Source organism: Anoplolepis gracilipes, chromosome 2, assembly GCF_047496725.1.
Source record: "Anoplolepis gracilipes chromosome 2, ASM4749672v1, whole genome shotgun sequence".
NCBI classification, from domain to species: Eukaryota; Metazoa; Arthropoda; class Insecta; order Hymenoptera; family Formicidae; genus Anoplolepis; species Anoplolepis gracilipes.
In genome coordinates this window covers 20,516,157-20,540,336 of record NC_132971.1, presented here as the reverse complement: position 1 = coordinate 20,540,336, position 24,180 = coordinate 20,516,157, and the positions used below count along the sequence as shown (strand labels likewise).

The 24,180-nt window shown below is 35.9% G+C and overlaps 2 protein-coding genes across 4 annotated transcripts in view; one reads left to right on the top strand and one right to left on the bottom strand.

Moving 5' to 3' along the window:
* Positions 1–18,810, bottom strand: part of LOC140662841 (uncharacterized) — a 45,466-nt gene extending 26,656 nt beyond the window's left edge. Inside the window, exons 1-11 of the mRNA XM_072886495.1 lie at positions 18,616–18,810; positions 17,951–18,077; positions 17,696–17,825; positions 17,442–17,606; positions 17,151–17,352; positions 16,948–17,072; positions 5,055–5,288; positions 3,307–3,573; positions 1,494–1,822; positions 734–1,280; positions 55–461 (exon numbers count right to left, since the gene is read on the bottom strand). Of these exons, the coding sequence (XP_072742596.1) occupies positions 55–461; positions 734–1,280; positions 1,494–1,822; positions 3,307–3,573; positions 5,055–5,288; positions 16,948–17,072; positions 17,151–17,352; positions 17,442–17,606; positions 17,696–17,825; positions 17,951–18,077; positions 18,616–18,634 (2,552 nt within the window). The 5' untranslated portion in view covers positions 18,635–18,810. The remainder of the gene's footprint in view (positions 1–54; positions 462–733; positions 1,281–1,493; positions 1,823–3,306; positions 3,574–5,054; positions 5,289–16,947; positions 17,073–17,150; positions 17,353–17,441; positions 17,607–17,695; positions 17,826–17,950; positions 18,078–18,615) is intronic.
* Positions 18,811–18,860: 50 nt separating this feature from the next.
* On the top strand, positions 18,861–23,731 carry Cog1 (conserved oligomeric Golgi complex subunit 1). Of its 3 annotated transcripts, XM_072886508.1 has the most exons (11): positions 18,861–19,440; positions 19,537–19,735; positions 19,951–20,118; positions 20,188–20,470; positions 20,547–20,748; positions 20,845–21,261; positions 21,366–22,272; positions 22,355–22,634; positions 22,713–22,922; positions 23,049–23,100; positions 23,464–23,572. In XM_072886508.1, exons 1-10 carry the CDS (start codon positions 19,410–19,412, stop codon positions 23,070–23,072), a joined length of 2,721 nt encoding a protein of 906 aa, XP_072742609.1. In that variant the 5' UTR covers positions 18,861–19,409; the 3' UTR covers positions 23,073–23,100; positions 23,464–23,572. The 3 variants fall into 3 exon arrangements, with proteins under 3 accessions (XP_072742609.1, XP_072742607.1, XP_072742608.1); XM_072886506.1 differs by lacking the exon at positions 23,049–23,100 and having other exon boundaries at positions 23,464–23,731; XM_072886507.1 differs by lacking the exon at positions 23,049–23,100 and having other exon boundaries at positions 18,862–19,358; positions 23,464–23,731.
* The last annotated feature ends 449 nt before the right edge of the window (positions 23,732–24,180 follow it).

Sequence of the window (24,180 nt, the reverse complement as noted above, 5' to 3'; positions counted from 1 at the left end):
ATTAAAAAAAAAAAAAAAAAAACAAAAACGAATTATTAAAAAACGATGACTTACGTAGCATCCAGGGATACGGATTTAGTAGGTGGAGTTGTAACTAATTGATGAAGCGCAGTTTCGGAAATAGAAAATGGTAAAATAGAATCGTTTATCTGAGCCAAATTAGGATTATTTCCGATTTGAGAGATACAAGAAACGCTCCACGGTCTCGATCCTTTTACTTTTTGCTTAGAGCGCATTACGACCTTGGGCGTATTCTCGTCGGGGGATACTTCGTTAACAGGCGTTTTCTGAAAATTATAGAGTATCTCTTGTGAAGGGGATTGCGATATACACCCAAGAGTGCCTTCGAATCGGCGATAGGTCGCGACGCTGCTCTGTAAATCATCCGACGATATCGATTGTTTCTCTCCATCGGATTCTTCCGTTGTGTATTCACCGCTGGCGTCACAGCTATCTAATGGCTGTAATATATACGTAATGTATACTATAATTATAAATGTGTCGTATATTCTATTACTTGATATTATTCTTGCATGTAAAATTCGTGCAATACATTTTTTACACAAATAATATACTATTAAAAATACCAATAGTATCAAAAATATCAAATTATAGTTTTACGCAAGATTTGTAAACCAAATAAAATATTTAATTCGATTTAATACAACACTGTTCACTGTTTTCTAAGTTGTTTTCTGTTTTTCTAAGAGTTTATCGATTTAATTTAATTTACCTGTGACCTGCCCTCGTAACTTCTCGACGCGTTCAACTTCAACCATTCCTTTACGCGCGCGTATTTAGCTCGATGATTATTAGTTATATTCTTCTCCTCGAATACTAATTGTGAAAAGCTGCGCGAAGCTGTGTGTCGCTCTTCACCAATCAAGTTCTCCACTTCTTTAATTAATTTCTGGATACTTGATTTATCATTCTTCCTTTCATCATCACTATCTTTTTGTTGAGCATCATGATCATGCATACGTTCGGCAGATATTTCTCTCTCATTGTCTGTATTCTTCGCTTGTGTAAAATGGATTTTTTCTGACACAGCTATCCGCGGACTTTCGTCAAAATCTAGACGAACCACAACGTTCGTCCTGCGCTGCTCCGAAACGATAAATGAATTATTTCGACAAGCAGGAGTATAAGTCCACTCCTCCTCGGAGGAATCGTCCACTGTGTTCGACGATTCCTGGATTGGTTGACTACAATCTGCCTCGGAATCGGTATCCAGATGTTTAAAATAAAAGGTAGCACAGTTCTTTGATTTTCTATCAGACCTAAACATCAGGAAACAACCCAGTGTCGAATATAATATATAGCTAACATTTTAGCGGTTTGTTAAAAATATCAAAAGTATCAAGTATGGAACTTATGCTATTTCGGCAAAAATAAATATTAAAGAGTTGACAAATAATCAATTTTGAAATGATTACAATTTCATTGTTCGAGTTTGCGAAACAAGCGTGGAAAGGATAAACAATGCGACTCACATATTGAATGAGGCAGCAATTTCTGTTGCTCTGCCACGTTTTACAAGCTCGGTCTTCGTCCGCAAACCGTTATTAGATTTTTCTGTACTTTCAATTTGTATGGTACCCGCCGCGTCGATTTCGTCGCATGTCTCCTGCATCGCCGCCGTCGATGTTGTTATCGGTACAGTATCCGGTGTGGGCGGCATATCGTTGACGCTCGCTCCGTTGTCCTCGACGTCACCTTCCTGCCCTCGATCCTCCGCGGTAGACGTAATGAAACTAGTGGCTTCTCGTTTTGTCGGTTCGTCGAACCTTGCGTCCATCACACACAACTGACACAATTCATCCTGCGTATCAGAAAAAAGCATATTGTTATTGATTGATATTTTATGATATCAATTTAAGCATATTGTATCATGCATTATATCTTTGCACATTTGATTATCAGAAAATTCTCGTGCGATAAGCAATTAATTATCGAGTAAGATATTTAGATATTTATAATCAACGTGATCCTTTTTAAAACTAATGATTTGCATAATTTTACTAAATAGTTTACAAAAATTGACAGCAGCAATTGAAGCTATCTCTAAATTTTCTAAATCAGTTTGAATTTCACAATGTTGATATATATATATATATATATATATGGTGTATCAGAATTAAAAATATAATTCTTGAACGTGCATTAAAATATTTATGATTTAAAAAGTATCGCTCTCTAAGATCTTTCACAAGATCTCGGTCGCCCGATGCGAATACCATGGTTTTTGTCACATAGTCGACCGCTATTTTTTGTCAAGATCTGTCTACCGTGGTGCACAGCCTTCTTACTGTGTCTGTTTCGTTTTACAGAAGCCGTTCTTCGCAAGCCTTCGACGCGAGACTTTGCTCACTTAACACATTTGGATAACGCGCTCTACTCTAGCCTACGCGATGTAAAGTGGTGGTAACACGACGCGCTCTTATCTTTCGTTAAAGCTAAGACGACGCTTAGTTTAACTCGTGCAATTGCGATATTTCAAGGAGGAAGAATAATTCGCGACTCTCTTACTTGACAAGGATGCACTCATCGAGATTGATTAAGTTCCCGCCTATCGTTATAGCAATATATAACGGTAAGAATTAATTAGAGCAAGCTACGCCCATCATCAAAAGAATGTCTCAGCAGGGAGTAGAGTTAACATCTCGACGCGTGAATCGAGATTCACAACAGCGTTCGAAAACCAGGTCAATGACTTGTAATAGTCGTGTTTCGCGACAGCAATATGGAGAACAATAGTAGTTGCCGATTCTTGGAACAACTACACGGGCCGCGTTTCCTGTCTTTTACCATTTTTTGCAAAAGATACAAACTGAAAAAGTTTTGACACGCGATATTTTGCAGCGATTACCACAAAGCTTGGATGGGACTTGCAATTGATTTAAATTTAGACCTAAACATATTATTTATATCGATAATGTTGCGTGATTAGGTCAATCTTATCTTTCTCAGATTATTTTACATTCAATCGGAACATAAATATGACTCCGTTACTTGCGTGATTCACTCATCGCGCAAGCCTTATTTATATTTCTGTAACGACATGGTTCCTTGCTATGCGGTCACGACAACAGTCTATGACAATAATAGGGAACCTTTCCAATTCGCGAATAATGGATCTCATGCAAAGTTAGTGGGATGCTCAATCGGGTCGATCGGCGTTGCCGCGAAAGGTCGACGAATCAAAGTAAACTCCTAAAAGAGAGAGAGAGAGAGAGAGAGAGAGAGAGAGAGAGAGAAAGAGAGAGAGAGAGAGAAGATGCATATATGCCCGATGAACTGACATACCTCGAAATACGATCCTTCACCGACGGATCGGTTCTCGGAAGAGGCGTCGCTGTCAGATGGATCAGTCCTCGCTCCGGAGATTGAATGATGATCGAGGTACTCGGATTCCGAGCTGTGTCCGGCGACGCGCTTCGCGCGTTCCGTACGCCTCGAGCGAGCGGACTGTCCCGGCGATTCCGCTCCGGAGCCGCGCGATCGGCCGCGGCTGAGACGAGGCTGTTTCGTGACTGGTTCCTCGTCGCTGTCGCTACTGCAAGCCGCGGCGTTCTGAAACAACAAACGGCCGAATCCCTTTTACTCGATAAAAAATGACAATTTAAACAGCTCCCTGTATAAATTTATGTTATCGATATCTGTAACGCACTATCATTCAAAAAGGTCGAATACACGCACGTTGCTACGTTGCACTTATCTTGTATTAATAAACTTATCGCTCACTATCAGCGCTGCTGCGTCATACGACGTGGTCGGAATTGATGAGAGAGAGTTGTGATCGCCTAATGCTTTACTGAGATACTTTGTTCAAATTTCTACATCCACTTTCGACGAGAGATAACTGAATGAGATTGGATCCGTAGGAGAAAACTTCTTGACAAAATTTGATTTATTTAATATTTAAAACAAGAGAGGGGATAAGGCTAATATTTTTTTTAATATTCAATATGTCAAAGTCTTTTGCCTTTACTTATTTAGATAAACCTAAGGCAAAGATTTTGTTAAAAAAACTTAAACCTTCTTGAAAGTTATATCTTCAATGGAAAAATTGAAATTGTTGAAGTGTGAAGGCCTATCGTATCTATACCGTATCTACTTGTCATAAACTAAGTATTTGTCTACACTATGAGGTAAGGATTAAGTAGCGAGGTGCAATGACTAATAAAATATTCTTTTCAGTCAATTTAAAACTCACACTTGTTTCCCGTTTTTATCTTATACATAACAGATTTAACATAAATAAATACGGTTTGTCCTGTATAATGTGAATGAATCTTGTATAAATCTTTTAATCTATCTATTTCATAAATTACCGTGAAATCGTCAAATTATTTACAAACTTAAGCTCACGTTAAAATTTCCATTTCTGTAAAATTGTAAAATAAATAATTTTTTATTTTGATGCATAAACTATTAATTTTCATAAAAGAGAAGTTGTTCATGCGTAAAGGCGTACCTACTTCCGCAGTGAGTTGAATTCAGAATATAGTTTTGTTTAAGGCTGTCTTTCTCTTCGAGTCTCGAATTAAACGGAATATAGCAGTGGACACTCAATATACTATTCCAATAATCATCAATTGTAAGGCATCTTCGTCAATTGCACAATCACTAGTAAGTTATTGCTTGTCTACACTTTGCTTCCCGCTTATTCGCTCGTCGATCGATCTTGTCTGACGTAGTTTCTCACAAGTTTGAGTTTAATTACCGCAGCATCACAGCGGGATTAATACCCGAGAAGAATCCTGACAAAATTTAATTCAAAGTGGCAGGACAAAGACAGTAGTCTATATTTTAATTGGATAGAAGCGCACTTTCACGTTTCAAATATTGCTTTTTGTAACGTGATACTGCCATTTAGATCGCAATCTAAAATAAATTAAAATAATCATAGTTTAAAAACTTAATATTTTTTTCGCGTTTACACTTCAGTACAAAATAATAAAAAATCCTTTTTGAGAATTTAATTCTTTATGCGTTATAGATGGGATATATTTTTTTTTTTTTTTGAAAGATAAGAAATACAGATGCCTTACCTTATTTCTTATACGAGATACGAGGGTTTCAATGTGATACTGCCATTCCAAAGATAGTAGAAACAGTTGATGCCAACGTCGTTCCAATGATCTTGCTATCTGTAAAGGCTGCGAAAATTGATGTTGCTGCTTTCCCTGTTGCTTCTGCTCCTGTTGATGCGTGAAAACTTTATCTCCTAATTTGACAACTGAACTGACGATACGTCCGTGTGCCTTAATGTCTCGTTGAAGTACCTGAAACAGAAGTTTGTCATGCGTCTGTTATTATCGTTTTAAGTTAAAGAAAAAAAAAGAGAGAGAGCAAATAGATTGCGATCGGTGTAGATTTCTATCTTGATATCTTGTCTACATTCTATAGATCCAGATACAAATATATACGTGTAGCTATGTGGAAAATGTAAGCTGGATAAATGTGAAACAAGTGACGTGAAATGTATCTTAGCACAACATCGATATATTAGAACCTAGCTGTTCAACGACGCTGATGACGATTAATAACGTACTGAGTTCATGATACCCCGGCTAAGATCGAGTCGAAAGAAAGTAAGCGCAGCTTACGGAGCGCGTATCGCGTAGACGTCAATAGACATTCTACGCTTGTATGTGTATGTGTACACGCTAGTACATAAAGGTTAAACGTACTCGTACAAAAGAAACGTTAAAACTTCTTTATTACTTCCGCCAGGTAAGCCAAGCCACGCTAGTTAGTAAGTAGGCTCTTCCTCTCTCTCTCTGTCTCTCTTTTGTAACGCGCGTGTTCGCGCGTTTCCTCAAATCGAGACTCTAAATCTCCGCGAGAGAAACAAAGGTGTTAGATATCACTCCACGCAGTTCGTATTAGCCCACTTTCTCTGATAAATTGCATATGATTATGTGTGATTGTTCTACTTATCTCGAGACGCGATTGCCGCGTCGTTTTGTGCACAACAACGTGCGGTTCGCTTTCACGCGCGTTCTTATACGGTTCTCATCGACTGGAACTTTTTTCTCTCCTCTTACACTGCCCCTTCATTGTCAATCGTTCATTCGAACGAAAGGAGTAACGCGGCGGCAGCGAGGAGTCAACCGTTATGAAAGCGTGAATATGTATCTCTCTCTGACAGAATGTGAAATGTATATCAATCAAGCTAGTCAACGCTCCTGAATAACTTTATTATTATTAATAGGAAATTTGGCCTTTCTTGTAGATTAATTGTCGTCAGATAATAGATAGGGTGAAACATTATGTGGTCTCAGAATGCTACGCATTTTCCTCCGCAGTAGCTCGCTCTTTTTTTTTTTTTTTTTTTTTTTTTGTGCAATTGCGTAACACTCTTAATACACAAAGTATATTCATTGAAAAAATATCTGCTATAAAAAAAGATATTTTATCTTAAAAATTACATATCTTAACAGAAATTGATACATTTGTTTTCGTAATTTTCGGTCTGCATTCCGAATACCGGTCTCGAGTACGCGGTGCTATATACATAATATACGGTTGCACGCATGGAATCTGATAAGGATCAAGTAGGATGCCCATGATAAAATGTATGCTATGGAAAACGTAAAGGAATAAAATAAAATCTATCGTGCGTTGCGCAGTAATTTTAACGCGCTTTCATGAGAAAGTTCAGCGACAGATAATAAAGAATCGTGTGGAGTGAATTGCCATGTACACGTTTGAGAGGAGAAACATGATCACTACTTAATGCAGAGTAAGGTATGTAATTTATAGTATGAATTCATAAAGTCAAGTCGTCACGTGGAACGCGAGACGAATTGCGAGATAGATGCTGCGTCGGTGGCAGTCCGCGCATGCCTTCGATGTGTTATTGACATTCAATTGATAGTCTCGACGTGCTTTCACACCGCGGAATGATGCATTCGATATGTTATCTCAATTGCAGAATTCTCTCTCTTTTTCTCTTTCTCTCTCTCTCTCTCTCTCTCTTGTGTCTCTATTTATTTATAATTTTCTTAATAGAGCTAGAGAGATATTTAATACACAGAAAAAAAGAATATTCTTATTTTGACAATATCTTTAGTTTCAAAATGTAAATCTTGAAATGAGATTATATTGCGTTAAATAAAAACAATTTGTTTGGATGAAGACATTTTATATAGTTCAACCAAGAAAAATATATTCTTCTTATTTACGAATAATTTTCTTGAATGGAGAGGAAAAAAATGTTGGATAGAAAATAACACATGCTCAAATCGGAGATTATAATTTTCTTAGAGTTAAAGTAATTATTTTATTCTTGAAATGACAATTGTAATAAGATTATAATATTGTTGAAATTTAAGATTTTTAAATTCTTCTAAGAAGATTATAAATTGTTGCGTATATATGAAATAATGAACGTGTTCATATGAGTGTATAAGTTTTAATTTGACACTTACTTTTTTTCTGTGTAGATATATTTATATTCTCTAATTTTCGATAAGAAAAATAATAAATAAATATTCAAGAAGAGAACGAGACTCTCGTAAATTGTGATTAATTAAGAAAATAGATTAGCAAAACTAGAATTTATAAATAAAAAAATAAGAATATATAAAAAATTGTAAAATCAAATGAAAAAAAAATATATATGTAAAGAGAGAGAATTATACTTTCATGAATATATATGAAAACGATTCAAAGAAGTAATTCTTTCCCAAGGTGGAAATTATTATTATAAAAAAAAAAAAAAGCTCGGCCGGTCTTTCCAGCTCTTCGCTTTTCACCTCTTCAACTGGTTTCTATCGCGCTTGTCAGAATGTCGTCGGCTCATCGTTGAGCCCAAGTTGAAGGCCTCGACGGTGATGTTAGGGCATTAACCTCTGGGTACGTTGCAATTCTAACGACTGCAGACTGGAAAAAATCGAATGGAGTGAGAAAAAAAAAAAAAAAATCAACGCGACGGTCAACCGAAACGCTTTTCCTTTCGTGAATTTCGATGGTGGTAGAATGTTGATATATCTCTTATGGCGATGTCTTCGTGCGTGACAATGACATCGTGGAAAATATTACAACACAGGAAATGAGTCGCGCGGGTGAACGTAATGTATGAGGATAACGTAATGTCATATGAGATGCGGGTTCCCGAAGAGACACGCAATATGCGTGTCTCATAGAGACTCTATAATTCTATCACGTGATAGTGATAATGTGTCTCGGTCGATTGACAACTACGACGGTGACGATGACGATGACAACGAGTGAAATGGCATGTTGAATCACGCGAGAACTTGCGGCGATAGTAAAAGTAGTAGATAAATTTAGAGCGCGATATATGTTGTACATGCATTGAATAATTCAATAGACCTGATATTATCTCATGTTGTGAAATTAACAGTTATTATTGAATGACACGTGAGTCAATCTCTACTGAATCTGTCTGATTAAATGGAAAATAAGATTCCACCAAGAGATTCGACAAATTAAATTTCTATATGCATAATGAAGCGGGAAGATTAACTTCCGCGCCGAGATAGCAATTTGACAAGCCGCAAGAATGTAAAGTAGACTTTATACATTTTCTCTCAGCTGATGCTGGGATCTCTCGAATATCGGAGAAGTAAAAGTTTCCGTTAAATTATATTAAGAGTGGCATAAGCGGATATGTTCTATTATCTAATACACGCGTTATACATCGCAGGGGGGCGCCGCGCTTATCAAAATATTGCCAGTTTATAATGTAGAATCTTATGTAAGTGCACATTTCGGTTTATAGAGCATGACCGTTGGTAAATCATCCGCATTCTGAGCGTATCGATTTTAGATCGATGGAAAATGCGTAACAACGCGGTATCATGACTGGTAAAAAATCGCAGAATGAGATTAATCCGAGAAGAACGAGAGCCGATAACTCGCGCTGGGTGCGGCTGTACCTCCGAGCGATTTCAAGACCAACATCGGCTGCTGGATCGCTTAAATTGTTTCGAAGAATGTATCATCTCACGGAACATTTTCTACAGGGTGTCTCGGCTAAACGGGGACATTTAAACAGAGGCGTTGTTTGTCGACATACATTGAAAATGCTTTTGAAAGTTTATAAGAGCAAAAGATTTGTTCTAAGAAAACTTCAACATATAATTATATAATTATATCAGTGTATTTGACATATAATTATATTTATAATTTTGACATATAATTATATTAGTATATATATTGAAATGTATTATTATTTTATTATTTATTCTTAATCCTTTCTTAAGTCTTTCGGCTTAGGATGACCTCCAGCTTACATGTTTTACGTATTTATGTACATATAACCATTTCATATCTTGAATTCTATAAACCATATATGAGTACGCTTACTAATTCTACCAAATATAATCCAAAAATATATCCCATAAAATAAAGTAAATCAAATTGAAATGAACAAAATAACTCCATAAAATATAGAATCTAAATATAAATATAAATATCTATATACACAAATATATACATACATAAACTATATAATCTATAATTCCTTGAAACCAAACCTGTCAATCTATTTTTATCCAGAATTTTAAGTTAAAATCAAAATCCAAATTAAATTAAAATCAGAAATTACATTTAGAAATATATTTCGTGATAATTAAAAACTAGATCCCTTTTAAGAAAAAATGCATAATAATTAAAAAAATGGTATATATATATATATGTATATATTTAAAAAAATTTTCTTAGAAAATACTATTAGTATTGTCTATTTTATAATTACAAACTGAAATATTTGATTAAAGAAGATTCTTTCATCGAGAACGTGCCGTGTGTATTCCAACGACGACGCAGAAGAGCACTATTATTATGCCGCTTCTTTCAATTCAGGTTGAATGTTCTATCGAGAAATCTCTTTCGGCATACAATCTAATCATGATTTATCGACACGCTCCGATGTACGATGAGTAAGAATGTCTACTTGCCACTAACACGGAGAAAGTTAATTTGTCATTACTATGTCATTATGTTTTGCCGTGTATATAAAATTTTGATGTAACTCGGGGTAACTTTTTCTTTGTTTTTTTTTTTTGCTAATATCCTCAAATAAATTTTCTCTAGCAAATTATTCTTCAGTGTTACCGTACACGCGCGATATATCTTTGTAACCACATTGATTAAAGTAATTAATATCCCGTAAAAAGGGACTCTTCGTCCAATCTCTATCAATTCATGGGATAGGATCGAATTTCTTTGTGTGGGAAAGAGAAAGTGTACACCCCCACCGATACTAATTTCTTGATTCTTCGGTATAAAGTATAGAGAGTCGCTTTTATTCTTGAAAAATGATGTCAAGACGCTGTGCTATGTTATTTGAGGTCGCACTGGTAAATGTGGAAGGTTAAATCGCAAGCAAAACGCGTGGTAATCGGTTGTGAAGCTAAGACTACCACCGGCACTTAGTGCGTTCACTAAGCGATTTTTACTTCCGTGAAGACCAGCGAGACATGCTAACGCTATCTTACAGAATTCAAGATACCGAGGGTAATTGCGTACAGTCGTTACAGCAGTAGTTTGGCGAACCTAGCGGTAAACCTTCCACACATGGCATATTTTACTACCAATACGTGTGTATTAATCATGTAAATTATTATTATGAATTCAGAATCATATCGTTTGAGTGAACGAGAGATATATTTATAATAGTGTTTAACTTCGGGCAAACCTTGTATTTTTCTCACATAATTTCCTTGATCATCTTTTAATGTAATTTCTATTTGTCGTGTATTTTATTATATATCTGTATATACTTGTAAATTTTAAAAAATATCATTCTTTTTTATATTTTTAATTTCACAAAAACATTCTTATATAAAGAAGAGAATCAAAAACAAACTTTTCTGGGTGCTAAAAACTAAGATTACACGTGTCGTGCAATTACTGCACGGACATGTAATTACAGTGCAAATAAGATGACTAAAGCAATTCAATTGTCTCAAAATTTTCATCATCCTTAGAAAGAAGATTAACGTATCCCAAAATACAAGTCTTTTTCATACACTTAAAAAAATATGTTTTTAAAAATAAATAAATTATTACTGCTATTACACTGCGATACATCTTAGACAAGATTTACAATTTACAATTGTATCTAATTTAATACAATTATAATGAATTTATAATTGTAATTTAAATTTGATATACAGTCGGACCTCTTATCCTATGACATTTTCGGTCCGGAATCTTCCCCTTAAACCTCTGATCCTACGATAAAAATTTGAGAGTAGGGGTATAATTCCCCTTTCGCGGTCGTAACATGAGAGGATTTTTTGTCGTAGGATAAGAGGTCCGACTGTATAGAAATATTTTAATTTAAACCCACGCAAACATTGAAAGGTCTTTCTTGTATGTCTCTAGAAACCTTGATAGCTTAAAGGACTGCGAATCCCATCGGACTCGGAAATGGTGGTCGCATCAATGTTCCTAGTTAACGAGAGACGCCAAGCGAGTGAGTCAGCGCACGCATACATACAAAGGCAAAACGACTCTGTGATATAACAAGTTATAGTGGAAAAAAAAAAGCCCGAAAAAAAAACTTCATCAACACTTTCCGGCAACTTGATAATATTAACCTATCGATTATAGCCGCTTCGACTATGTTGAAAGATGATTCGACAGGATATCTGCATGAACGATCTAATTCAAGGCAGACCTTTCGTGATTGCATTGAGATTGCGTATAATAAAATTTGCTGTTATAACTTATCCATTCATCGTGATTTTCCTACAAGTTTTTTTAGTTTTTTATTAAACATCCTACATCTAATATGTCATTTGCAATTCTTTTTAGCGCGAAACAACCGCTGCTATAAGACTTCCTTTTTTTATGCAGCCGTCAAGCTACATTTCACACAGATGTACCCCGATACGTCATAAGGTTTCCTACAACGTTCTTTATGTCAAAGAAAAAAAATTTATTTCAAATTTATTTCAAAAATTGATTTTCTCAGCAAAGTAAAAAGTTGATTTGAAAAATCCTTTCTCAAACTTACGTAGTTTAATAATTAAATCCCCGATAAAAATTTCCACCCTCTCATAGAGAATAGAGCGCAAATTACACGCGGAAGAATAATAATGATTTTTCACGTTGAGCAATCTCGTTCGCAGCAACAAGCCCGCAACAATCAAACGGAACGTATATATGCATATGTATATATGTACTAAGTTCGCGCTATGCAACGCGTTATGCACCGCGTAATCGCAAATCTCGCATTTGCGGGGGGAATTGTAAAAAAAAATATTGGCTAAAAAATTTTCTATTCCCTTTCACTTACAACGCTGCTGCGCGCGTGATGGTGATGCAAGAACGACAGCACCGTGAGTTTCCATCGCGAGTATCCTCGTGCATCGCGTGAGCGATGCATATTTCAGAGATGATTATATAGCCTCCATATAAAGGAAGATATATAAAGGAAGATATATAGTTTTATAGAGATAAAAGTCATCTGAACATTTTCACTTTTTGCTCGGCGATACGTTAGTGCAAACGTAATTTGATCCCACTTTAATCCAATATTACCTTAAAGATTGAATTTTAATGCAATATTTCAATTGCGGATGTAATCCACCATTCGCGTGTGAACGTGCACACGCACGAATAAATTCATGTCCGAGACCTTCCTGCTCGCAGCTGCTAACCGAGTTATCCAGGTCGTCCTCGCCTCATTTCTCGCCGTGTTCTTATTGAAACTGTCCCACTGTACATATCTCCCGTAACTTTGGTTTTGTCGACGGTCGGATTTGCGGTTTCGCGAACATCTCGTAAATCTTATAAGCGGAAATAACCGCGAGGGTTAACCCCTTACGAAGTGGCCAAAGTATTACGTATCGCCGATAAGATTCATAAAGTGTGTCTCGTTATCGTGCACGTAGTCATTTGAACTTTGAATTAAATTGACATTATTTTTATCCGCCAATTCCTTATCTTAAACGTTCAAAATTTTTATGCCGTCGTTAAAAAGATAATACAAGCAGTTATAAATTAGATACTATTTGTAAGGTGTTGTTAAGAAAATTACAAGAGTTATATAAATTAAAGAGGATATCAAATAAAAAATGTGTTGGTACAGTTATTTATCTATTATAAATACATTATACCTTTGACAAATGTATCAACAATATTTATATCCGCGACGTAAATATTATTAGACAGCTATTAGGAGATATCGCGGCAACTTCAATCCTTCATCTAACTGTACGGTTGTCCTATCAATTACAGATAGCTAATGCGTAAAATTAACGGCGCGATATTATACGGAATAGAGAAGGTGAATAATAGATACTCTCTCTCTCTCTCTCTCTCTCTCTCTCTCTCTTGTCGCCGCGACTTGGACTTTTCTCTCGCCTCGATCTATTTAAAATTCGCTACAGTCGCTCTCGGCCGCGAAAAATCTACCTATCTCACGAGATCGTTTTTCTTTCGGAAGGAGGGCAATCGCGTTCTAATGTCGCACGAGCGTAGAGTTCCACGGAGTGACGAGCGACCGTGCGCTTCCAAAAATACTCTGGTTCAAAAGCCGAATGGCTACTGTCCGGCTGCTTTACGCACATTTTCCCCGAGCTCTCTCTTCCGAGTATCCGCTATCACCGGACAATTTAAAATATACAAATTAAATGTACAAACTGGACACCCGAATCGACTTTGATATTCTTTCGACTTTCTCTTTTCAGAGACCATGCATACGACGGAATAAATAACTGGCAAATAAGATATTCGGCAGCGCAATGACACGCCACATGCGTAAATGTGTATTGTACAAGTACAGGTATGAATATAGAAAGTCGAAGAGAGAGAGAGAGAGAGAGAGAGAGAGAGAGAGAGAGAGAGAGAGAGAGAGAGAGAGAGAGAAATGGGAGGATACAATCTTTTCTTTTGAGATAGGCAATTAAATTTAAATTCTGAATTCATTGACCAACGAGCCGGTAATCAACATAATTAACAGACGACTGAGCGCATAAAATTCCGCAAGGATCTACTTTCTCTTTATACGGACAATTCCGCGTGAACTCGCTTGACCTCGAACGACCGACTTCAACATCCACGAATGTCGTTCAACGGAGCATCCACCGTGATGCCATGCGATGCGATCCGGTGTGTCGATGACCAAATGCAACGGAAAATAATATGTGGACCGGAGCTCAAGTGTTAACAGAATCGGGACACGGACGAGGATCGACATGTATGATCGCGGTACGGTAAATGCACCAAGAGTAATCGATCGAAAACTTGCACGGCTTCCCGTTTTCTACGTAGTCTTATCTCGACGATAACGGCTATCTATTTTATAACAAATACGCAGTTAAAAATCAAAATAATAGGTATCGAAAATAAAAAAAAAAAAAAAAAAAAAATACTGACATGTGTACGTAATTTTCCGAATGACAATTTCTCTTTTTTTTTTTTTTATCTTTCACGCTAATCGAATACATAATGATGTAATCGTCCGAAGGACAAAGCGCGATGTCGTATCATAGATGCATTGCTCAGATAGATTGACAGCATCCACCGTAACTGCTTCATTGTTTCGTCGTGCTCTTTGTTGTAATAATAACGGGACAAATATCAAAGGATTAATCTCAATCGCGCTTCACGGAGGAATCGTGGATGCTTGAAATTAACTTGAAGAGATGTGTTATCTCGAATAGAAATTCTAAAGAGATTAACGCGCGCGTGAGCGAGTACGATTTCGGTTAGCAACGATGCCCCCTAAGATACTGATTGTGAGATAAATGCAACAAGTTAGCTTACAGGCAAGGAAATGTGTAGCGTCTCTCTCCGCATCGGAACTCGGAACGCCAACTTTCACGTTCTAAATTCCTTTATCTTACCGCGCACTTTTTATATTTTATAACATACGCGCGCGAACCTCGAAACAATACTGTTCCGAGCAACGGAGTCGGAGTCGGAGTCGGAGCCGACGATAGCGGAGCGATTTGTTCGATGTATCGGAGCGAGATCTCTCTACAGGTAAATTTCTAATTGTAAGATTCAACTTACAATCGCTAAAGGAAATATGAAATTTTTCTCTATTGGAAAATAATCTTACCAAAATGCATATCCACCACGTCAAGGAATAAATGCGGCACACTGTCGTATATCATCAGGGTAAAAACGTATGGATGTAGGCGGATGCGATCGAGATAGCACGCGTGTAACACCCGCAAGCAGAGGAGACGAAGCGATCGAGCATCGCAGCAGCCTCGTGAACGCCACTACCAACACTTGCGAACTTGGATGACGAGGCGCATCTTCTTTTTCTTTTCTTTTCTTTTCTTTTCTTTTTTCACAGTCGGCACAGACACAGAGACCAGCTAGCTATACGAGACCGAGACTACCCGCGTTTCTTCTATCTGAAATTCTCTCACTTCCACGCGGCACTCGCTTCGTCGCACTCGTCACGACGCATGAATGACTCCTTCGCCACGCTTGCCACGCGGGGTCATGCGAGGGCGGTTGTTCGACGGCGGTTAAACCACGCCGAATGGACCGCGCGAAGAGTTGCCGAGCTCCGAGCGTTGCCGAGGTATGTCTCGGTTAGACGAGGAAGGACGGACGGACGGACGGACGGACGGACGGACGGATGGGAAAACGAGTAGGAGGCGAAGAAAGAAGGGAGAGGGACCGAGAGGGGCAGCCGGTTAGGCCCGAAGGGAGAAAAGGTTGCGAGATGAGACCCTGCCTGACTGACCCAACCGTACCTCCTCGGTACGGGTTGTAAATCCTTATTCCCTCTTGTTTTTAGAAAAGAACGACGCTTGTGAGATGCCGGTACTAAAAACCTAGTAACACGTTGCACATATTCGGTGGTCACTATTTGCTTCTTACACATGAGTTACGTATGAGGGATGTCGCGATTTCACAAATCGAACACCAAAGACTCGGTGCACCATTTACGTTTAAATATAGCAATGTTTTCTAAGAAAAAAAAAAGCAGGGGGAGAGATGGACAAATGGAAAGCGATAGAGAGAGAGAGAGAGAGAGAGAGAGAGAGAGAGAAAAATGGACGCGAAGAAAACCAAGAGATAAACGTAAGGGAAGGATGAAAGAGAGAAGGAGAAGGAAGGGAATCTTGGATCAACGTGCTCGCTGTAACGTGCCCGTCCACCGGCAACGACCGTGGAACGGCGAACTCTGTCGGCTCGTGCAGCCGGCAGCAGGCAGCTGGTCTCTCCAGCGCTCAACGAAGCGCATCGTTTGCGTCCGAACGCGAGCCTTCGGCAAAGATCGGAGCCCGGAATAAAACAACAAACATGGGTCCGCCGCGCCGACTGTTCGCTCCCCACTCTAAGCTACGTACGCCGTCACATCCGTTGTTCCTAAACGTTACGTTGGTCGTTGGCGAGGTAGCATAAATTCAGGCTGATACACACGTGCTCGACAAATTTTATTCTTAGCACGTATTCCATCGAATCGTGCTCCTTCCTAGCCATCTCGTTTTAGCATTAACAATTAAATCGGTTAATGAAACGCTGATTCATTCATAGATTTATCCTTTCTTCCACTTCGTGCGTTTATACTATCAAATTTATTTATTAAAAATAAAAAAGAACAAGAGAACGAAAAAATAAACGCAAATATAACGTATAAATATTTCTTTCTTAAATACTACTAATATTATTATTCATAATATTATTGTTCTACTAATATTTATTATTTACTTATTGTTTAAATGAAAGTAGATTATATATTGGAGCAATATATGGGCAATTTGTATTTTTTCATGTAGAAATATTCTTTCTTATAGGGAAAACCTTTTTACAACAAAATGTAATGGAAAAAAACAAAAGGGAAACATAAAATGGCATCTAGCATATCATTAGTAAATATATACACACGGTGAAATTTGTCGAGAAATAAGAAAGTAGGAAAAGTTTTCACAAACTATATGAAAATCTCGTTATTATATAAATAAAATAATAGAAAACAATGTTACTTACCATATGCTCTATTGCTTTTTCTTCCAGTTCGGATAGAGTCCAATTGACGTGGAAGCTCAAAGGTTGAAGACGCGATTCCATTCCTCGTAACCATTTTCTTAGACATTTTACTTCACGCTCAAAATCTATTAATTCAAATTGATTACATTAATAGTAAACTAGGCAGAAAGCGGATGTAACTTTTCAAAGTAATAATTCATTACCTGCTGATATATCTTGTTGACTAGATACAGGTCGGTCTATGGGCGCCATAATTTGTTCAACTAATTCCCATTTTGCATTCAAGTGGTCTACACGCCACGCCACTTCATCTTTTAAAGCAGGGGCGCGAGAAATTAATTTTTCCGCTTGCTCGTTGAATAATTTGCGTCTGTATGCCTTGCGTTGTAGCTCCTCCATATGAGCCTAATTAAAAAAATAATGCTTATTTAATTTAAAAAATTATACTTTAACGAATTTTATCATATTTTGAATATAACAAAAGTAATACATACTGCACGCAGGCTTTTGTCTAAAAGATTTTCTTCCTTAGAATAGACCAATTCTTGAAGAATTCTTAACCATGAGTAAAGCTCTGAAAATTGGCTACTGACTTCCTTCAAATTCCAAGACTGTGTCGACACATCTGTTTCATCCCATGTTAATTCACCATTTGCTTCCTAAAATATCAAAATAAGATCTTTTTGTGCATTATCCAAAATTTATATTTTTATTTTACATATGCCCACAAAATTTTGAGATACTTTACCTTGCAAGTGTCGATTAAATTAGTATCCATAATATAATCATAATTAGATCTTATAGCGGCCCAAAAGTCATCTTTGCAGTCTTTGTAGTTTATCCACATTCTTTGAACACTTGTTTGCTTTGGATCTTTTCTGAAAATATAAATTAGACATTACATCAATTCTAATTTATCATAATTTGAATAAAATAATAAAATTATGAATATATTATATATGATGAAATCACAGCTATCGTGACTAATACTGATAAAACTTACCTCTTCTTGGTGAGACTATTATAAAGTCTTTCCGTCGTTGTGCTGACATTTCTTTGTCTTTCCAAGCTTTGACTATTTGGTTGAAGTGACGTTAAAGAGGTACTCATTTTTCTTGCCTTATAATAATCTACATTCAGAGAGAGAATAAAATACATTACACATATGTAACACAAAATTATCTTTCTCCCATATATCAATTTATGATAAGGTAATATTTAAAAAGTTTTTTTATAAAACTATATATCTTTAAGGCCATATACTATATCAATATTTTAATATATTATTACAAAGAGATGTACATATTCTCTTTGCATCATAATTTACCGTATAATGCTATAACAGTTCCTTTTAAAATATGCACATATATATTACTAAAAAAAGCATGATGGACTTCAAGCTAAGCCAGCATAGATAATTTATCACTTGAATATAACCTTATCTATACGATCTCCTACTTGACTAAACGTCCTCCAAGATTTTCATGCAGGACACTTTACTGAAATAGCAACGCGAGACACGAATTCTTGCGTAAATGTGCTAATTTCAGAAAAAAAAAAGCAGCGAACTTTGCCATTTGCGGTATCTCGAGACGGAACTTGCGAGTTAATCGCATGAGAAATCCTTGGTTTCTCTCGAGCGAGCGAAAATAAAAGGGAGATACCTACCCGTATTGTCGACAGTCATCGGGGGTCCCCGGGGATTAGATTGTTTTCAGTCCGTAGCGCCCATTTACGCGTTTCGCCGACGAAACCACGAGACCGCCGATGAAACCGGAGACCGCGAGGAACTGGTGGGGCGGAGTACACATCCGAACGAAGACACACCTGCCCGTAATCGTTCCCTCTCTCTCTCTCTCTCTCCTTCTTTCTTTCTCTCTCTCTCTCTCTCTCTCTCTCTATCTTCCTCTCTTGCCAGGAGAATGTCACCGGATAATTAAAAATTTCATTGCTTACGGTCACTGCTCGTTACAGTTCTCCGCCCACGAAAGTAACGCCGAAGAAAAGACCCTCCGAGTTGCACCTCCGAGGAGGCGCCGCGAATCAGTCACGTATCGCTGACGCTAAAAACAGCATAACCTTTCGGTGCCGCGCGCGAGGCCCGCACGTAGCGACGTCGAAACAAATCCACCGCAAGGTTCTTTCTTCCTTTTGTTTTTTTTTTTTTTCTTCTTCTCGTCATAAAAAACCGCCGCGCATACCATAGTGCACCACCGTCGTGTCTGCCCCGGGTTGCATGGCGCGTGCGTCTCGTATATCCTCGTGACAACTCGATGATCGGTTATATTAGCGCTCTTCCGTTACCCGAATCCGAGTGACTGTTGGTCTTGAACGTTATCCTCGATGTCGTAACATCATCACGTTCTTCCGATAAGCATTATTTTGGAAATGTACATTCCAAAAAGATACAGGTGCGGGCACTGCAGGTGCAATGCTCCCAACTACAGGGACATTTCGAGTCGATGGAAATGTTATTTGCGCGTGATAAAACAGGTGACAGTCCCAGACTGTTTTATCGCATGACGATAACTGTTGTAAATTTATATGACAACTCAACAATTTAACGTCTAACCTCTCTCTGTGATATAGGCTACGTAGGATCTTTCGAATTACAAAGGAAAAATAAAAAGGTTACAGACTGTCCAAAAAACATGACAACAACAAATTACTTGGAGTTAGATATAAATAAGTTATTCCAGGAGCATACCATTAAAGAGATCGAAGAAATTCAGAAAAAAATTCAATTGGAAAGTGACAGAAAGAAGATTGAATTACGAACATTAGTCGGGTTAGTAGACTTGTTCGTGTTACTCTAACACTTGAATCACAAAATTTATTTCAAATTATTAGCTAAAATATATACTATGTTTCGTTAAAATGCATACCAATTTTTATATATGTTTTTTTATCATTTTAAAATTTATATTAGAGTATATTTTTTTTTAATTGAAAGATTATATCAAGATCCTTAAAAATCTTGTAATTTATATTAATGACTTTCAGAGAAAGATATCGGGACCTAATATTAGCTGCTGACACAATTGGAAAAATGAAGATTACATCCGAACAAGTTACCACAAGAATCGCTAATATAGAAGATAAGTTTAGGGAATTGCAAAAGAAATATCTAATTGGTTTTAAAACAGAACCAATTGGAGATAAGATAGATAGGTATGCTTTTTATAGATATCTCTTTGTTTCTATATGTATTATCATAATCTAAATTATAACTTATTGTAGGAGAGGGCATGTTTCGGATTCCATTATTATCCAAATCAAAATTTTAATGGACATTCCACAGTACATTTGGACAAGTATCGAAGATCAAAATTTGCTACTTGCTACACAGTTATACATAATAGCGCAACATATAAATTATAGTTTAATGTTTGAAGTAGGCAGTACGGAATTGACACGTAAATACCCAATTGTTTCAAAACAGTGGGATGTTATTTCTCAATTCAAGAACATTATATCTAATGAATGTAACAAAAGATTGCAGTCATTAGATGTTTCAACTATTGTTAGTATTCAAATTGTAGAAAATATTTGTTATATTTAAATATTAGTTTTACTAATGAAATATTTGTCTTATACAGAATGCTGCAAATTGCTTAGCATCTCTTGTGTTCCTAAATGAATCTTCATTTGTGGATCTTTTAAAAAAATTAATATCCACGAGAAGTCATGCAATTGAATCTATAATTAAAGAAGAGAGTCATGATAGTGTCAAGAATAAGCTAAAGTTATGTATGAGGATACTCATACAAACTGTTTATTTGATATATTCATGTTTTATACGTAAGTATTTTATCCATTTTGAAATCACAAATACAAAACATTTTATTTTGAAATATTTTATATATAATATATAATTAATTTTATATATAATTGTAGATGCAGATAATGCGCCAGGAGGTTTAGTCTTACAATTTATAACAGACATAAAAGATAAAGAAGCATATTGCTTGTTATCACAACTTGATTTAAATCAAGATTTACTTGAGGAATTTCTGCCACCTGTTACCAAAAATCATAAACCATTCGTTCAGGATGTGCCAAACAATTTTCCTTTATTAATCCTTCAAGACAGTGTTAAGTCTTGGTTGGAATGGGTCAATGAGTTTTCTACTCTCGAAGTCACCAAATTATTAGATTTAATAGTTTCTATCAAAGGTCTATATAATGTCCGGGAAGAGGCTATCAGTGTAAATCTACCTGAAAATTGGAATTCGATATGGGAAGAACTTTCTTTACCCAGAATAAGTTTTTGGATGGAATTTTTCCAGCCTATCATAACTAAACGAGCAAAATGTAATCACACACATATATATATATATATATATATATAGATATAAAAAATTTTATATAAATAGTAAAGATTTTATACTGATAAAATTAATATGATTTGTTAACAGGTATTGTAATGGATAAATGGACAGATTCATTAACCGATTTAAAATCTGGTATAATAGAATTACTCGAAAAAGTAGCACATGACAAATTTGAATTTCCAGAACACGATTTACGATGGTTTGTGTGGAAAGACTCCCCCACTGACATTCCACAGAAGCTTACAAAAAATGGAGGATTAGATAACAAAAGATCCTTGCTGATGAAAGCTAAAGGATATTCTCCAAATGTAATCAAATTATGCGAAAGATTGGACGAAAATCTATATACGCTGTTGTCTGATCTTGAGCATTACTTATATGAGACTGAACGAATAATAACGATTAAAGATAGTTTACTTTCGGCGAATGTATCTTTAATTGCAAATTCATTTTGCGATCGTAATGAAGTCCAAGAACATTTGCAAATAATCAGCACTGAAAATATTGAAAATCTTGTACAATTTATAAAGAGCACGTGTGTTAATGAAAAACCTGGACATGGTCAGCGTGATATAAACGCTATTGTATTGGCAAGATTTCTTTTTGCGTTAACTACTTTGTGTCCAAATTTAAATAAGTGTTTTACATCATCAAAAGTATCTGGGCTTACCATCACTAATGTTAAATGGCAAACTATTTGTGAAAATCTGAAGGAAGAAAGTACTTGCGTGTGGTCTGTTTGGGCTGACATATATAAAACTAAAATACCCGAATATATGAAAAAGTATATATTGAGAGAGCCAATTGATGGATTACGCGTTCATTGGATTGTATCGGAGTGGGAAAAAGTAACTATCGAAGAAGAATCTGGGGAAGGAAAGCAAATAAAATCTGAAATTTTGGTACCGTATCAACCATCGATACCTTTGCAGAAATTCTTAACAGTTATCTGTAAAGACTTGAATAAGATTATACCTCATACACTTCCAAAGTATGTAAATGATACAACACTAGAGATTGAGACATTTTATTTAGCATTAATATATCTTATTCTTTTTTTTTTTTCATTTTAGGAGGGTACTGCAACAAATTATAGAAAAAATAATTACAGAATTGTTTAATTATTATCTTAATTCATTGAAAGACATAGACCTGAGGCAGAAACAAGCATTTCAAGTGTTATATGATGTAAAATATTGTACATTGCTTATGGTGCCACGTGAAAACAAAATTCTCAATGAATTATCTAACAAAACTTGCGATGCAGTGCTTACGAAGATAGACCCATTCGACTATGACGTATTCAATCCATTTATTCATATTAATATCAGAAAATCCGTTCAAAGATCTTTGGTTGGTATATCATTGCATATACGAAGAAGATATGCCTTTCACATACTGATAATAAGATTTATTTTACCTATTTTTTAGTTGATATTTGGAAATTTGGTACCTCATTTAGAACAATTACACTCGATTTTGGGTGCACGAAGTGAACACGCAACTAGTGACGGTGGTAAAAACGAACCGCCTGCAATACTTGCAGTATGTACGGGAGCACCATGGTTCCCACCGCTAACAGTAACTGCTCCTACGAGGAATTTGCCAGTTATATCAGTAACAATGCCGGATAAAGCACAGGTGTGTATCGAATATCCTTATTTTTCTCGAATTAATAGTAATATAAGTCAAACTTGTGAAACAACATATTTATTAAGCATTTTCTATATATATATATACCTATAATATATACCTATTCCCCCCTAGATTGTGTGTATACCTTTTAAATGAAAAAAAATTTATCACAAATGTAAACTTGGTAAGCAGGCAAAACAATTGCATGTTGTAATTATTATGAATTAACATGACTAATTGATTTTGGATTACTACTTTGTATTAATTTATATCTAATTTATATTTATTTTTTTTTTTTTTGGTTAATTTTATTTATTCTTTTATATATTGCTAATTAAAAGATTGTTATTTTCAAATACTACAACATAAAATTCCCATTATATCAAGAGATTGGAAAATAATATAAGCAGAATAAAATTCTACTAGTTAAATTCCTAATAAGATTTAATGAATGTTTCTTTAAGTTGCTGGATAATACATTTGTGTGAAAATATGTGATGAGTAATTTTTTTAATTAATATATATTTATATTAATATGTATTTACAGCGCAAGAAAATAACGACGAAAGAGAACACAAGAAATGATTCGACCAGTGCAACGATAAAATCTGGTGCGGCCGCGTTTTTCGGTGCAATGGGCTCAGATTGGTTCGGGAGTAGTAGTTAACTAATTCTTTGTTAACTAACTCTCTTTGCACGTTTTATAAAGAATGTAAATATCAAAGATTGTGTAAATAATATGTTAATAGAAGATATCCCTTTTTATTACATTGTATCTATTTTATATCAGTTAAATAAATTAACAAATCTGTAAATGATGTGCATCACAAGTGCAGAGTCAATTTTACAAATATTTGATCTTGGATTAAATCGCATTTAATAAAATTACTGGGGCGAGACGTAGTAAAGTAAGAACGAACGAAAAACAAAGTATGATATTTTAATCTCCCGCGCATATTATCATAAAATTGGGTACAGAGAGGAAAAATTACATAAAAGATAAAGGAAATGTTTACTTGATCTGCTGCGGTGATCTTAATTCGACTGGAAACTAATAAAATGTAAGAATACACCGCTAATTTAAAAAAAAAAAAAAAAAAAAAAAAAAAATGATTATACGATTATATATAATATAAATATGACAAGTATATAAACAATTATTATTTAGCGTGCGAAATGATTTAAATCGAGGATAGGCATATATTATTTTATCTCACCGTGCAGTGGCGTCCCCCGCGAGGACAACGCGAATTCCAATTTGACA

Coding starts and splice junctions, on each gene's coding strand:
- Cog1 (XM_072886506.1), top strand. CDS start 19,410: ATGGAAATGTTATTTGCGCGTGATAAAACAG. Junction 22,273..22,354: donor ATACCTCATACACTTCCAAA/GTATGTAAATGA, acceptor TTTTCATTTTAG/GAGGGTACTGCAACAAATTA. Junction 22,923..23,463: donor CAATGCCGGATAAAGCACAG/GTGTGTATCGAA, acceptor ATGTATTTACAG/CGCAAGAAAATAACGACGAA.